Source organism: Mirounga angustirostris, unplaced genomic scaffold (assembly GCF_029215605.1).
Source record: "Mirounga angustirostris isolate CCGP_5_RB_7025 unplaced genomic scaffold, mMirAng1.0.hap1 SCAF_10, whole genome shotgun sequence".
NCBI lineage: Eukaryota > Metazoa > Chordata > Mammalia > Carnivora > Phocidae > Mirounga > Mirounga angustirostris.
This window is the reverse complement of record NW_026991718.1, coordinates 128,337,072-128,353,154: the sequence shown is the minus strand read 5'-3', so window position 1 is coordinate 128,353,154 and position 16,083 is coordinate 128,337,072. Positions and strand designations below refer to the sequence as shown.

Sequence of the window (16,083 nt, the reverse complement as noted above, 5' to 3'; positions counted from 1 at the left end):
CCTTTTGCATCACACCGTGGAGGGGCTGTCACCTCTGTCTGGGACAGGGTAGTCCAGGGACCAGCCGTCCAGCCAGCCGAGTCCTGCCCACGCTGAGCAGGACACAGCGGTGGCTCTGGGCCAGGAAGATAGTTTGAGCTGGAGAGGAGGCCGTGTGGGCAGCAGAGGGGAAGGGGAAGGGGAAGGTCTGGGCGGATTGCAGCCCCTCAAACCCCTCCTGTTGGGCTCTCCTTCCTTCGAGTGTGGCTCACGCGTTGAGCATCTGCGTGGCCTTGTAGGCACTGTAGATGCCTCGGCGACCAAGACAGGCGGGTTGCTGATGTTCTAGGTGGAGGAGGCAGAAACCAGCAAATAAATATGTTGTGCGATGTCAAGTAGTGATAAATGTAACATAAAGCAGGGTGGGTGAGTGAAGAGTGGGAAGGGTATGGGGTGGGTATTTGGGGACGGCTGCTCGGATGAGGAGTCCTCTGAGGAGAGGTTTGAATGAGGAGAGGGGTGAGCCCTGTGGATTTGGGGCAAGAACATTCCAAGCAGAGAGAACAATTAAGTGTTGAGACCATGCCTCAGGGTCTGTTTGAGGATGACAAGGCTGGTGTGGCTGGAGCAGAGGGAGTGAGGAGGGTGGGATGCAGATGGTGAAGAGGGGACCAAATCACACAGGATCTTCTGAGTCACGTCAAAGACATTGGCTTTCTGGTCTGAGTAAGATGTTTGCTGTGGGTGTTGGGGGGAGAGTGGGGTGGGGGCAGGTTGAGCAGAGGAACAAGATCTCTAACTTCAAATTTTATAGATCATTCTAGCTGCTATGTAGAGAAGACTGTGTGGAGGGGGAGGGGGAGGATGGAAGCAGGGAGACGAGGAAGGAGTCTCCTGCACTAGTCCAGGCAGGAGATGGTAGAAGTTCAGACCAGAATGGTGGTAATAGGGCTCATGAAAAGCAGTTAGATTTTTGGATAGATTTTGAATGTTGAGTCACCAAGACTTGCTACTCGACTGGATGAGGTCTGTGGTTTGCTCCTCTCTTGGTTGTAGGCCCTATACCCTGAACTCGAAGGGAGCCTGCAGACACTTCTGTCTGCCTCTTCCTTTGCTGAAGGCTTCTACCTTGGACCTCCTACTCTTGAGGTTTCCACGGGTGGGTCCTGGGATTTTACTTTTCTTGCAGGATGGGATGGCATGTTGCACATCTATTGGTACCTTCATTGCTTTAGTTTTTCTTCCTTGTGGCCTTTAAAAGAAATGTCAAGATTCACAAAGAGAAAAGTGGCAGCAGGAGGTTGGGGGTGGGGAGGTCTCTTTCTCTGAATGAATATTTTGGCCTTATTTTTTACATTATACATTCAGAAAATAATTTTTGTGTTGAACTGCAATCAATATAATAGGTCAGGGGAGCTACAACCAGGGGCTCCTGGGACAACAGAGTTTCTCCCTGGGAATGATCAAAATCCAGTGGACATTTTAAAAATAGGGTCTGATTTCTAGTTTTATTTTAAATTTTACTTTGGATACCCACACAGTCTGCACCCTCACAGCTTCATAACACAAATAGATACATTTGTTTTCACTGTTATGGTATATTTTGGAGATTATTATATATCCCTATATTAAAAGCTTCCTTAGGGTTGCCCAGGTTGTGCACTGCACAATGCCAAGGGATGCCATTCATATTAACTGCCATGCTGCTTCCTAGAATACTCATTCCTTTCTGCAATAGCATTACACTGCATAATATATCACTACTGACTTAACCAGTACTCTTTTGATGGGCCCCATCTTTTGCTATTTTAAAGAGTGCTGCGCTGAATAACCTTGTCCTTAGTTTTTTCTGCACATCTGCCAAGACATCCATAGGACAGCCCACTCACTAGTAGTAGAATTACTTCATCAAAGGGGGTGTACATTTTTAATCTTGAAAGATAACTGCAAAATTACCTGCCACAGATTTGTGCGCACCCTGTTTCTGCAGGCTCTACTCGTAGGTTTATGTATTTCAGCCAGGTCGCTCTACCTGGGTGGCACCTTGTCCTGTCTTTTGTGTCAGTCCATGCAGAGCAGATGAAGGAGGTCAGGCCTGGATTCAAATCTCTGCTCTGCTGCTTGCTTGCCAGGGAACCTCACGCCCCTGAGCTTTGCTTCCTCTTCTATAAAAGGGCAGTTGAATAGTTCACGGAACTTTCTGGGGATGGAAGGGGGCAGACACGCAGCAATTAATTGGGCAACAAATTAGATCTGGTAATGATGGTGAAGGCAACAAAGAAGAGTGTTACTGAGGGGCCCTGCCCCACCCAGGGAGCAAGGAAAGACTTCGGTGGGAAATAAGATTTGAGCCACGCTTTGCAGTGTGACCAGGAGTTAATGAGGACAAAGGCGGGGGATGGGGGGAGATTGTTCCTGATGATCAGAGGCAGGGAATACCTCATAAGGGGCGGGGGGCAGGGGTGCACACCCTGGAGAGGGGTCAGGCCACGGATGGCATTGCTACCAGAGGGACTGGGAGTAACTGATGGCCAACTGGTTCCTAAAGGGTCATTCTGGCTGCAGGGTGGGGAGTGGGGGGTGAGGGCTGGAGGGGAAGGTGGTAGTTTGCATGAGGGGGGAGGCAGTGGAGGGAGGGAGGGTGATGGGTCTGAGTGGGCTTTAGGAAATGGAATTGACATGACTTTGAGGTGGTGCTAGTATGGAGTGAGGCAGAGGGAGGTCTCGAGAATTAGGATTTCTCATGAAGTTATTAATATGTGCTCATTATATGCGTATGTAATGTTTGTTGGGATGCCTGAGGTGAGAGTAGAATCATGGTCTAGTTTCCCTGGTGTGTGTGTCCGTGTATGTTTGTGTCTGTGTGTGTGTGGGGGGGGTTGGGGTGGCAGGTATGTTCTGTAGTTTTTGCATCCAGAAATAAAGGCAGAATTTGGGATCCATGCATATTTGTAGAAATCTTCTCCCCACACGCTATGTGACAATTGGGAATCGCAAGAAAACACCCTTATGGGCTTTTCTCTTCTTTCAGAGTTAAGTTTTTGAGGACGATACCAATTTCTTAACATTACGAATTCAGCAACAAAAAAAAATGCTACTTAACATTGTTGAAGTTTGATTTTAGTAAAACTCAAAACAGTTTCTTTGGCCAGTTGCCATTGTGAAAATCAATCCCACATTTTGGACTTGGTGGCAGTCTCGTCCATCTGAGAGTATTTAAAAAGCTCTGAGCAGAGCTGATAGAAAAATTGTTTTCAAGGAAATGTCATTTATGAGTTCTCACTGCAGTGTTTATCATGGGGGAAAGTTTGAACAACTTAAATGCCCAACTGTAGGGGTTAAAGCTGTAGCCCATAGGGAAGATGGAAAGTCTGGGCTAGGACCCAGCATGAGGCAAGAGAGGCAGGGGTGGGGGCAAAATTTAAGGCAGCACTCACTCCCTGGTGCCTGCCTTGCATTTAGACAATCCCGAGAACCAGTGCCTCCTTAAATCACGTGATAAGGTGCCCAGGCACCCTACTGGCCTTGCTAGTCTGAGCCCCAGGGATACTGGGCCGTCGTTTGAGATTGTCTCATGAAACAAGAGTCAATGACAAGGGGAAGTGGTCGTACTGTATTGTTAAGTGGAAACAATATGTAAAACAGAATCCCAATTATGTGTGCCTAGAAGAAAAGTCTGGAAGGAATACACTAAAACGCTTGCTTATTTTGAGAGAGAGTATTTTCTTTATAATTTATATTTTTGGGGGGTGCTGTCTATTTTTCCTACAATGAGTGAACCTTTACTCACTTTTCCTTTGTCTTGTTATACAATTAATACCAAAAAAGATCGATGCCCTTTTTATCTGTGCACCAGAGCAGTTAAATTGCTGTTGCCAGCAGGCAGAGCTTGAATCTGGGGGTGGGGGTTCTGATGAGCCTTCCCCGTGAAACCGTGGGTCTCTGGGGTGTGAAGACCATGTTCACCTCTGGGTTCTTTTTGCTGAGCTGGCAAGATGCACCTGCCTGTCTTAAGATGCCTACTCCAGATTCCAGGAGAGTTGGCCTTTTTCCGAGTCAGGGGTGATGCAGAGGAAGCCAAAAGGGCCACGTCTTGGGGTTCCCCCTGGGGGCTTCGGAGCTGTGGGGTCCTGCTGAGCCTCAGCTTCCTCATCCAAAAAAGGAGTAACCCTGCTCTCCTGCTGTGTAGATTAGATCAGTCTGCCACTCCCTACTCGGGTATCAGGCCTCACAGTGTGCACTAGAAACACCCCTCCTTCCTGGAACCCTGTCACCCGCCTGGGAAGTGACAAGAAGCAGAACTTTTGCTCTCACCTCGGCTGCAGGAAGCAGAGCCTCTTGTGCTTGGGAGACCAGCTGACCTTGAACTTCTAGGTTTGCAGCAGGTGTCTGCTAAGGTCGGAAGGTGACTTTGCTTGCCCAGGTCCCTGGGAAGACCTTACCTTTGGAGGAGCCTAGAAAGAGGCCTCATGACCAAAGTGTCCCTAAAATGGGGACAGTGGGGCATACGGGACCTCAAGGGCCCATCAGGCCATCCTGAGACATGAAGTTCTTTTCGCAAGACCCAAATCACTAGGCTTTTGGAGAAGGAAGTAAATGGCTCCATGCTCTCCTTACCAAATCTCCAGATGGCTGGCAAGGCTCTCCAGAATGAGCACGCCACACAGTCAGGGCTCTGGGCACCTTCCACCACCTTCTCGGGGAGGGGAGGGTGGAGGGGAAGTGTTCTTTGCATTTCTTGCAAGATGGTGAGGTTTCTTCCCTGGGCCCCGCCTCGTTCCAGCCCTCCCTGTCAGAGTGGCTGTTAGCCAGCCCGCAGAGAAGACTGGAATTAGTGCCCGGGTTTACCACCCACAAGCCCGTTTCGGGTCGTTTTTCACTTTGCTAGTCTTTCACATTCATTCTTCACCTTTCCATTCAGTTCTGTAGTATCACCTCCGTGTTTTGATTCGTGTCATCCTCTGATGACAAGGAAAAGTCTCTGTTCACGGGCACTTACTGGGTGCTACCTTTGGGGCCCTACAAAAGTCGTCCTTAATAGCCTTCGAAAGAGCCCGGGGGAGTAGGAGGTGATCTCCCTGTTTTACGTGAGCATTTGAAACCCAGAAGGGTGGAGGCATTACTCCAAAGCCACAGGGCGTTGTAAGAAGCAGAGCCAGGATTGAAATTCTACTGCGTGTGACCAAGAGTGAAATCCTTTCTTCTTTCTACCATCCCACACCCCTCTCCACTGTTACCTGCGGAGAGGACGCCCGCCCGGTGAGGTGGGCTCCATCTGTTCGCACTGCAGCGGCTGGTCCTGCTTATCCAGGGGGCTGCTTTGGAACGCAGAGAGGTCCTTCTTAAAGGAATGGGTTACTTTCTCGAAGAGTACCATTACTTGTGTTGATTTCTGTTGCCCGTCTTTCTCCCCAGCCCTCCCCCTCCTGCTCCCCCCCCCACACCCCTTGTAGAGCAGGAAGAACATGCTTGATCTCACAATTGAACACTTACTCCTTTTTCCTTTGAGGACCTGATCTGCATTTCTGACCTGTAGTCCAGGATCCCAGAGCAGCTGTGGGCCCACCAGGTCCCAGAGTGTGTCAGTGGTGGTGGTGGCCTGAGGGCTTGGAAAGCACATCCTAACTCGGCCCTATCCTAGCCATGTTAACCGGTCAACTGCCCTTGGCAAGCCTCAGGGGGTGCTCCGCCGGTGACCGTGAATGCAATATGTTTATTGATCACACTGAGCAAAATCAACAAGGTTCCTGCTACCAAGGTTCTTGGACCTCATGTTCAGGTGGGAGAGAGAGGTGCTAAGCAAACAAACAACAGAACAAGAACATTTCAGATGGTAATGAAGTCACTATGCCAGGGGTGTGCTCGAGAATGTGAAATGTCTGATTCTCTGGGGAAAAAAAAAGAGCCCCAGTGTGTAGCATTTGCCAATTTTTGTGGTATAAATATCCCCACTGTGGCTGACTTCAGGTTACCAAAGTGGCACCAGCTGGCTCTTAAAATTTCTAAAAACTTTAACAAGTGGCTCTTGCAAGGCTGAAAAAGCTGGCTCCAGCGTTGGGTGTGGTTCGGGAAAGACCGGAAGGTATGTGAAGACAAAATGTACCAGTGGGAGAGCATTCTAGGCAGAGGAGGGGGCTGTGCAAATGTCCTGTGGTTGGAGAGAGCTTGGTGTGCTCAGGGAATAGAAGACTGACTGGTTTTGGCAGGGACCTAATGGGGGTGGCGGGAGAAATGAGCCACTGGGCTGGTGGAAGCCTCAGAGACCCTGGGACCAAGTCTGGATTTTATTTAAGGCCACGGGAAGTCTTTGGAGAGTTGTAAGCAGGGGCGTGTCTGGGTCTGATTTGCATTTTTTTTAAACGTTATTGGGCTCTTCTGTGAAAGGCCAGCAAGAGGCCAGTGAGGGGGCAGTGGTGGTCTGTCCGGGGAGATGCAGTGGTGCTGGGGAATACGTGGAAATGGCTGGATTCAGGTAGAGCCGTAGGGGATGTGATGAGTTTCGTCTTCAGGTGTCACCTGGCTGTTTACCATGAGTACAGCTGGGCTGCAATTTCTGCTCTTCTGTCCTGGGGAGGAGGAACGAACCTGAGACAATCTGGGCTCACTATCTATCCGGCCTACTTAATACGGTGTGATAACTCTGTTTACCACCTCCTGATACATCTAGGAGAGGAGGTGAGGACATCTATTTATCTTGGGTCCAAATGCAAAGCAAAACCAACAAAAACAAAATCTCAACTCGGACCTTCCCGCTTTGATTTTTGCAGGAGAACAGTCCCTCGTTCTTCACTTTGCCTGGGGGAAAAAGATAAGAGGCTCTGACTTGGATTTCCATCTTTGCCCCAGGGCCCCTCTTGGGTGTGTATCAGACATGTAAATGCTGTGGGTGTCGGCCTGGCAGGTTTTAAAAAAAGGTGCCATCTGGTGCTGCTCCGCTCCCAGCCTGTCTCTGTATGGTTTTCAGAAGGGCACGAGAGAATGTCATCTCTCGGGACAGGTGTTGTCCAGTAGAACTTGATGATGGAAATGTTTTGTTCCTGTGCTGTCCACGGCAGTGGCCACTCGCCCTCTGTGGCTTCTGAGCACTTGAAATGTGGCTAGCGTGACTGAGAACCTGGATTTTCCATTTTCTTTAATTTTTGTATTGATGGTGCTGGCCAGGAGAGTTCTAGACTCTGTGTCATCCTCCATTGCCCTGGAGTCTTTGTTTTTCTGGCAGTTGGCTGGAGATCCTAGTTCTGTAGCCCTGCAGAGAAGGGTAGGATTTAGGGAGCTGTCACCTGTCACAGCCCCTTGAGATTTGCCAAGGAAGGAACAGTGTTTCTCAGCTGGGGAGTGGCAAGACAGGACACCATCTTCAAAGTCTCAGCCTAGTCCTCTGTTTCTTTTGTTATTATATATATTAAACCAGTGTTACATCTCACAAGTGTCTAGGCATCGATTCTTCATTCATTGTGAATCAAGTGAGAGTCTTCTCTGACCACCTTCTTAACCTTGATCTCCTCCTCCATCCCTAGAAGTGACCACGGTGTGGTCACTTTGGAGTGCACCCTTTTGCATCTTTTCCTATTGCGTTTATATCTGTATCAATGGATAGACCCCAAACATCCAGCATTTAAAAAAAATAAGTTGAATCTTGCAATAGATGTTTTTCTGCAAGTTGTCTTCTCTTTCAGTAGTGAGTCTGAGATTTTTCTGGGTCAGTTCATTGATCTCTACTGTTTTTTTTTTTTTTTTAATTGCTGTAGTATTTCATAGCCTGGATGTTTCATATTACTCAGAAGCCTGTGGCTATACTTAATTGTTTATTATTCCATTTGTTTTATTAAACATTTTTGTGCATGTCTCCTGAATGCACAATATTTCTTTTAGGGTACATAGTAAGAAATGGAATTACCAGGTCAGAGGGAATATGTAGTTTTAATTTTAATGGCTGCTACATAATACTCTTTAAGGGGCACCTGGCTGGCTCAGTTGGTAGAGTATGCAACTCTTGATCTCGGGATTGTGAGTTCCAACCCTACACTGGGTATAGATTACTCAAAAATAAAATCTTTAAAAAAATATTAACAAAATATTTATGCCAGGTTATGTTCCCATGAACTGCATGAGTGTGCCTGTGTGCCCATAGTCTCTAAAACACGTGATTTTATCAAATGCCAACATGCATGCCAATTGAACAGGTGAAAAATGGTATCCCATAGTTATGTAATTTGCATTTTCCTGTTTATAAGTCAGAATGAACATCTTTTCCATGCTAATGGTCATTTGCTTTTCTGTGAATTGCCTGTTCAAATTTCTTGCTCGTTTTTCTGTTGGATAGTTTTGTTAATTCATTCAGCACACATGTATCAGAATACCTACCATGCACCAAGCAGTATTCTAGGTGCTAGGGATGTTGTGGCAAGTAAAATAAATAGACATGCCTGCCCTCGAAGAGGTGACAGTCTAGTTGTAGGAGAAAGACCTAGGGCACCTGGGTGGTTTGGTTGGTTAAGTGTCTGACTCTTGATTTTGGCTCATGTTATGATCTCAGGGTCATGAGATCGAGCCCCATCTTGGGCTCTATGCTGGGCATGGAGCCTGCTTAAGATTCTCTCTCCCCCTCCCTCTGCCCCTCCTCTCCCTCGCACATGCATGTATACACACACACCCTCTCTCAAGAAAGAGGGAAAGACAGACAGACAGAAAGAAAGAAAGAAAGAAAGAAAGAAAGAAAGAAAGAAAGAAAGAAAGAAAGACCTAGGCAAAAGGAATCGAGGAAATATATAATAATATTAGATGGGATAAAAAGAAGGAAAAGGAGATAGAGAAGAAGGAAGGAGGTAGTCCTACCCACTGGGGGTAAGATTCAATTTTAAATAGGATGACCAGGAATTTTGTAGGCATTCTTTATATATTCTATGTACTAATCCTTTGCCTGTTCTATGTTGCACACATTTTCTTCCAGTCTTTAATTTTCTTTTGACTCAGATGATGGTACTTTTGCCTGGCTCTTTTTTTTTTAATTAAAAAAATATAATTTGTTAGCTGGAATACAGTCATGTAAAAAAGTGTAAGTTCCTTCTTCTGATCTTCCCAGGCAACCATTGTGAAGACTCTGGTTTATATTTCCTGGTTATTTTCTGTCCTCACCACCATGTGACATTCTCCCCACAACCCTCCTGGCAACACTGAGCACTGGCGTTTCTGGCTATTTCCTCATAAATGCAATTCTGATCTACTACATTTGTCCTCATGGTTGTTTAATATTCCATTTTAGAGAGGATCTCTGTAGTTTATTGAAGCAGTCCTTCTACTTGGACGTCAGGGTTACTTCCAGTTCTCCATTCCTCCAGATGATGCAGCAATCCTTTGCTCTTTCTGCTGCCTGTGAGCTGCTCAGATCTTTGTGGGACTACACCCACCAACACCCTGCATACTAAATGTGCTATAATAATTTGATTTTGTTTTCTCCCCTACAGCTCCATGGCTACATGGAAAACAAGCCCCTGGGGCTTCAGATCTTCATTGGGACAGCTGATGAGCGGATCCTTAAACCCCATGCCTTCTACCAGGTGCACCGGATCACGGGCAAAACTGTCACCACCACCAGCTACGAGAAGATCGTGGGCAACACCAAAGTCCTGGAGATCCCTCTAGAGCCAAAAAATAACATGAGGGCGACGTAAGGGCTGGGGGCCAAGGGTGGTGGGTCTTTATGGGGAAACAAGTGGGGCCAAGTGGCAGGGATTTGGGACAGGGGACTCTCTCGAGTTGGCGGAAGGAACCGTGGATGGTAGTTCCCACTCTGTGATGGACCCTTCGAGATTTGTTGGAAAAGTTCTCTACCTAAGTACTTTTCATGTGTGTCAGGAGGAAGAATACCTGTGTGTCTTTGGATTATGTTACTTGGGATGAGGCTAAATTTATTTACATGGAAATGATTAAATAAGGATACAGAAAGGTCAAAACTCATAAAGCAACAGGCATAGAGCTAAAGTTTGGGAGATGTTGCACCCATGTTTTGGAGTTAAAACAAACTCTTCATTAGAAAATAATCTCAAACTTCTAAACCACGAGAATTTTACAAAGAACTCCTGTCTACTGTTCACTCCGATTTACCAATCGCGAACATTTTCCACACTTGCTTTATTACTCCCTTCACTCTTTGCTCTTTCCTGAGCTGTTTGAGTTAGTTGCAGACACAGTGACTTTTTTTACTTTTAGATGCCTGAATGTGCATTTCCTCAGAACGTTCTTTGGTGACCACAGTACATTTATCAAATTAAAGATACTTAATGTTGTTTAAAATAAAGATCCTTAATGTAAAGTAGTAATGTTGATACATCACTCTTATCTATTGAGCAGTCTATAATCAATTTTACCAGTTACATCTTTTTCAGATACTTTTGAGAGTAGAAAAATTGAAATGAGAAAATCTCCCTAGAGAAGTAATTTCCACTGGGGAATTTCTCTCATGACTTTGTACGTGTTTGACCTCCCACTGGGCATCAACTCCTGGCTGAAATATTTATCAGTGGATTGCAGTCCCCCCCCCACCCCCCCCGCCCCACCGTAGCTGGCAGTAGAATTATTTTGGTTAACTGAGTAAGGTGGTTTTGTGGGTGATCTTTTCTTTTCACCGAGATAGTCAGTTCTAAATGGGGTTCTCCCCCTCCTGGCAGCATTGATTGTGCCGGGATCCTGAAGCTTCGGAACGCCGACATTGAGCTGCGGAAAGGCGAGACGGACATCGGCAGGAAGAACACACGGGTGCGGCTGGTGTTCCGAGTGCACATTCCAGAGTCCAGTGGGAGGATCGTCTCCCTGCAGACCGCGTCTAACCCCATCGAGTGCTGTAAGTTGGGCTTTGGGCAGGGTCGGCTTCTGCAAAGTGTACTGTATGTGACCTTCCACCCGGGGCAAGGTGCCCGGCGAGAATACGCGGGACTCACAAGGGTCCATAGGGGGCCCAGGAGGACCCAAGGGCCCAGAGACAGAGCCCATTTAACAATTTCTCTCTGCTTCTGTTTACTTGTGGAAGGTTTCGTGGTCTCACAGGAAATTAAAAAATAATACAGCTAATGAGTAGCCTACAGCTTTGTTTAGAAGATTTGAAATGTATAAATGTTTTGGTCTTAAAAAGGTAGATGCAGTTGGAGTGGGTTTACTATACGCAGTGTCCTCTTTTCCTTTTCCTTGCCTCTCCTTTCGATCAGAAGAGCATCCCAGTGGCTCTCGCCTCTGGAGCGGTGACTCTGGGGGTCACAGTGCTGAACGCTCAGCCCTCAAGAGCTCATGGAGTCTTCACGGCAGTCTTTGGCAATGGCTGGTGCCGTGATGCTCGTTTTGTAGAAGAGGGGGGGTGGGGAGAGCTGAGGGGTTGCTAACTTGTACCAGCAGGCCTGAAATGTGAACAGGGAGAGATGCCCAAACAAAGATGCAGAGGAATCTTAGAATGATCTAGTGTTCAGTGGCCAAGACCTGCCATGGGGATGGGAACCCCCCCCCCCCCACCATCCACCCTAGCAGGAACTGGCTCAGTTCTCATCAGGCTTTGAAAAAAGAAGCCGCTTTGAGCTCATTCACGGGTACTTGAGGCAAGTTTTGTAGTTGGTTTTTGCTTTTAGACATGGCAAAACTTATTGTCTGCTCTGGGTTTGAGAGTTCACAAATCACTTGTCAGAGCATAAAGAAGAAAAAGGTAAACATTGTTGCTGAAACCAAAGCTATTTATATTATTTTTTAGTTTCTTCTAAGTATTTTTTATGTTGTTACAATCATGTTCTGTATTCAATTATGTTTCAGGATTCTTTTTCCTTTTTACTGGATATTTTACCATAAGTCTGTGTCACAAAAATCCGTTACCTATGGAGGCCAGGGAGGTCCCATGGAGGAGTGGAGTGGCTTGGTGGTGGCAGTAGAGAGTGGTGGAGACCAGGGAGCAGGGCGACACATTCCCCCCTTAAAGGGACTGCCTTTATGTCACCCCAGCCAGTATTTCCATGTGGGCATGTAGGCCAGGGGTGGCCAAATCCTCTGACTTTCTAAGACAAACCAAAAATCTCCTGATTTTTAAAAAACCACAACAAATTCAAAATACTGTGTGGATCAGAGGAAATCTTCATGTGGCTTTGATTAATCAGAGGTAGTCTTAATCAGACATTAATGAGTAAAGCAAACGCATGAATATCTTATGCAGAGAGGGTTGAGGAAGACTGGCCCTCAGGATTGAAAGCCAACGAGGAGAGAGCGTGGGCCCTTGTTGGGAGAGAAGCCAGAACTTGGTCTTGGTTGGTCTTTGGAAAAAGATGAAGGGGCCCTGTGATTTCTTCCAGCCTGCGAGTCATGATGTGGATCAGGCTGTACGTGGTGGTGAGTCTGTCCTCTGATGTTAGACGAGAAAGACCCAAGAGCAGACAACAAGGGAAAGCATGTGTTGAAAAACATCATCTCAGAAGCATTGGAATTCCCCTCCTCTACCCAGCAGACCCCACCCCTGGCCCCTGAGTGCTAGTCATGGTCGCTGCCTCACTCCGCTGTTGTTTTTGAACATCTCGAGATGTTTTGGGAAGGAAACTTGGGCTCTTCCTCAGTGATTTGGGGGGATTTTGAGAAGATAAGGTCTCCTCTTTCTGGCAAATGACTCACACTACAGGATGGGGCTGTGGTTTGCAGCAAGGTGGGGAACAGGAGGCCTCAGGAGAGACCACATGCCAGAGCCCCTGTTTCTCTCCATGTTTGGGTCGCTCGGGTCAATGTATCTCCTGTTGATCTGAGATTTTAAGGAATCACCATTGAACCACATCCACCTCCAGCAAGATCTTCAGGGTGTTATAAACTTGTTTGAATCTTGAACATAGGCTTTTTCTGTGTTTGGCTGACTCAACCACCTCCTTTTGACAGATAAGGAAACAGAATTTCTTGGTAAAGTGATTCACTCGTTTTTACTCAGTAGGTAACAGAGCCAGAATCTCCAGCTTTCTAGTTCTGTGAAATACCTTGAGGTTTCTAGAACACCAGTTTCTTACAGTACCAGACCGAACCACCAATTGGTCGCTCTCTCTCTCTTACTCAGAATCCTCTGTCATTTTTATTCCCTTCTTTGTTCTATTTGCCTAGACCACTGCCTGATAGTTCTATACACATTTATTGGCTAATGGACTTACTATATGATCCCTAGGGAGATAATTCAATAAATATTTACTGACAGTCCATAGCCTGTGTGGACAGAGTATGTGTACGGTAAGTATTTATTGACTGGTTGACTTAGTATATACCCCGTGGGGAGGGTGATTTGGTAGGAAAGACTCAGTGGGCTGGTACTTATTTGCAAGGCTAGCTTACTTACACTTTGGAGGTGCCACTTATATACCATCTTGGGCATCAAGGGTAAGTTCTCAGATTCTAGTGAAAAAAACCCAAAAACCAAAAACCAAAAAACTTGAACAAACTACCGGAGGCCACTCTTTGGAAAGTGGACTAATTTGCTAGAAACGTTGATTGCTTACATTTCTTCACAGGTCAGCATGCCAGAGGTCAAATCTCACCTTCGTGTAGACGGGCAAGCCGTGTCTTTGTATTTCCATGCTACTTCCCCATTCCCACAAGATCCTTCAGTATTGCCAAGGAGATACTTAGTTCCCTCCCTCGATTGTCAGCAGAGCTGATTTTTGCAGCTTCCCTAGTGCTCCTGGCTCGGGGCGCCGCCCCCACCCCTTCCCACTGCTGATGACAACCCACAACCCGCCTCCTGCTTCTCCAGGCACACGGGAGAGGCCAGGAGGGCACCCTCGTCTTCCCTGATGACACACCCCACACCTGGCTCGCAGCTGCAGGGCCTTTCCTCCTCCGGAGCCCAGAGATGGGGCAGTTCTCCTTTCCTCAAGAGTCCTCCATGTTCTCAGCATCAATGCTACTTTCTTGGGGTACTTGAACCCTTGCGTCCCTCTTGTAGCACTTTCCCAGGGCTGGCATTGACCAGGTGCCTCTGACGGGGAGGCTCGGAACGACAGACATCTGTTGTCTCACGGTTCCGGCGGCCAGAGCCCAGAATCCAGGTTTCAGCCGAGTTGTTCCTTCTAGAGGCTCTGCAGGGGAATGTTCCAGGCCCCTCTCCCAGCTGCGGGTGGTGGCCAAGCAGTCTTGCACGCGTCGGCTTGTGGGGGCATCACTCCAGTCTCTGCCTCCTGCTCTCGTGACCCTCTGCTCGGTCTCGTACAAGGACACTCTCATTGGGATTGGGGCCCATGCTGATCCTGCGTGATCTGCCCTCCATCCTCAGCTTATTTACACCTTCAAAGACCGTATTTCCAAATACAGTCAGGTTTGAGGTTCTGAGTGGCTGGGGAGTTTTGGCCGGGGCTCTGTTCAGCCTGGGACACCTCCTCAGCTGCATTTCTTGACTTCATGTACTCTCTGCTCCTCGGTTCCCAAATCCACTAGCATCTTTCTCTGACTTCTTTCTTGGCTTTTGCCCACGCTGTCCCCTCCATCTGGAACACTGGTTCTCAAACTTGGCAGCACGTTGGAATCACTTGGGGAGTTCTTAAAAAACAGTATGATGCCCGAATCCCACCCCAGAGATGGCAAGTCTTTCGGTCGGTGGTGGGGTCTACCCATGGAGACTTTTCGGAGGTTGCCCGATGATTCGGCTATGCTTCAAAGCTTGGGACCCTCTGACCTTGCCTCCCCTACTTCTCCCATCCTCCAGTCACTGGGCTCATTCTTCCTCATCCAAGGCTGCCGTTCACATGGCCCCTCAAGGAGGACGGTTGCCCTGACCCCACAGGGTACGGGGGCCCCCGCTCTGAGCTGACAACCCAATTTACATGTCAGTCTCTCTCACGTAAGGATGGAGACCAGAGGGTGTCAGCCAGGGCCTGGCACATAGTAACTATCTCTAGAATGTTTGTTTAAAAAAAAAAATAGTGAAAACAAGCATCTCCAGGCTGCCCGGCGGGAGAGAAAAGCAATGAAGAGACAGAGGGGGGCTGTCCATGGGTGCAGAGGTCTTGTCCCGTGAACACCTTTCCATGGGTTTTCTCCCTGCCCCGCAAAGGGGCATCTCTGTTCATCGAGTTTCAGAAAACACCGAAAGCAGTCTTCCAGCAAGTCCTGCCCACTCCCAGCGCAGAATGGAAATTCGCTCCGCTCCTTTCGCAGGGCCTGGGCGGGTGGGTATATGATGGGGACCGGCACCTGGATTTTCTCACAAGCTCTTTTCGGTCTCTCCCTTTTTGTGACATAGCTGGGTTTTACTGAATTCTAATTAAGATACAATAAATCACGCAGACTGCATGTCTTCAGCTGAGTGATTTTTGACAATTCACCATACCTGTGTGACCACGACTCGAAACGAGACCCAGGACATTTCCTTCCCTCCTGGAGGGGCCCTCATTCCCCATCAGTGCTTCCTCCCCAGCCCCCCCCTCACCCCCCGACACAGGCAACTGCTGTTCTGATTCCTATCACCATAGATTAGCTTTGCCTGTTCTGGAACTTCATGTAATGGAATTATACAGCATATGCACCCTTGTGTCTGGCTGGTTTTGCTCAGCACGGTGGTTTTGAGACCACTGCTGTTATGCTGTGACTCGATAGTTTATTCCTTTTTCTCTCCGAACGCTATTCAATTGTGTGACTATAACGATTGTTTATATACCATTGATAGACATTTGGCTTGTTGGCGGGGTTCGGGTGCTGTGGAGAAGGCTGCCATGAACCTTACCACTTCCACTGCTCCCAGGTAAATACTTGGGAATGGAATTGCTGCTTCGTGGGGAAAGGATGTGTTCCAATTTAGGTATTTCCTAGATCATTTTATACTCTGTGCGAGAGTGCGTGGGGGTTCCGTGTGCTGCACGTCCTCCCCGATGTTTGATTTTGTCAGTCTTTCTACTGGTAGCCATTCCGGGGAGCCTGAAGTGTACCCCCTTTGTGCATAATTTGCATTTCCCTAAAGACTCAGGATGCTGAGGTCCAGTTTGTGCGCTTCTTGGCTGTTTCCATGTCTTCTTTGGTGAAGTTCCGTTCAAAGCTTTTGCCCATTTTCTACGGGGTTACTCAGATTTTTATTGTTAATGTGCAGCAGTTGTTTGGTATTGCGGATAGGAGTCTTTT

At 47.5% G+C, this 16,083-nt stretch overlaps 1 protein-coding gene across 8 annotated transcripts in view; it reads left to right on the top strand.

Moving 5' to 3' along the window:
* Positions 1–16,083, top strand: part of NFATC2 (nuclear factor of activated T cells 2) — a 158,157-nt gene that overhangs the window by 71,199 nt on the left and 70,875 nt on the right. For all 8 annotated transcript variants that reach the window (XM_064573361.1, XM_064573363.1, XM_064573362.1 and 5 more), the window contains exons 4-5: positions 9,444–9,646; positions 10,647–10,819. In XM_064573361.1, the coding sequence (XP_064429431.1) occupies positions 9,444–9,646; positions 10,647–10,819 (376 nt within the window). The remainder of the gene's footprint in view (positions 1–9,443; positions 9,647–10,646; positions 10,820–16,083) is intronic.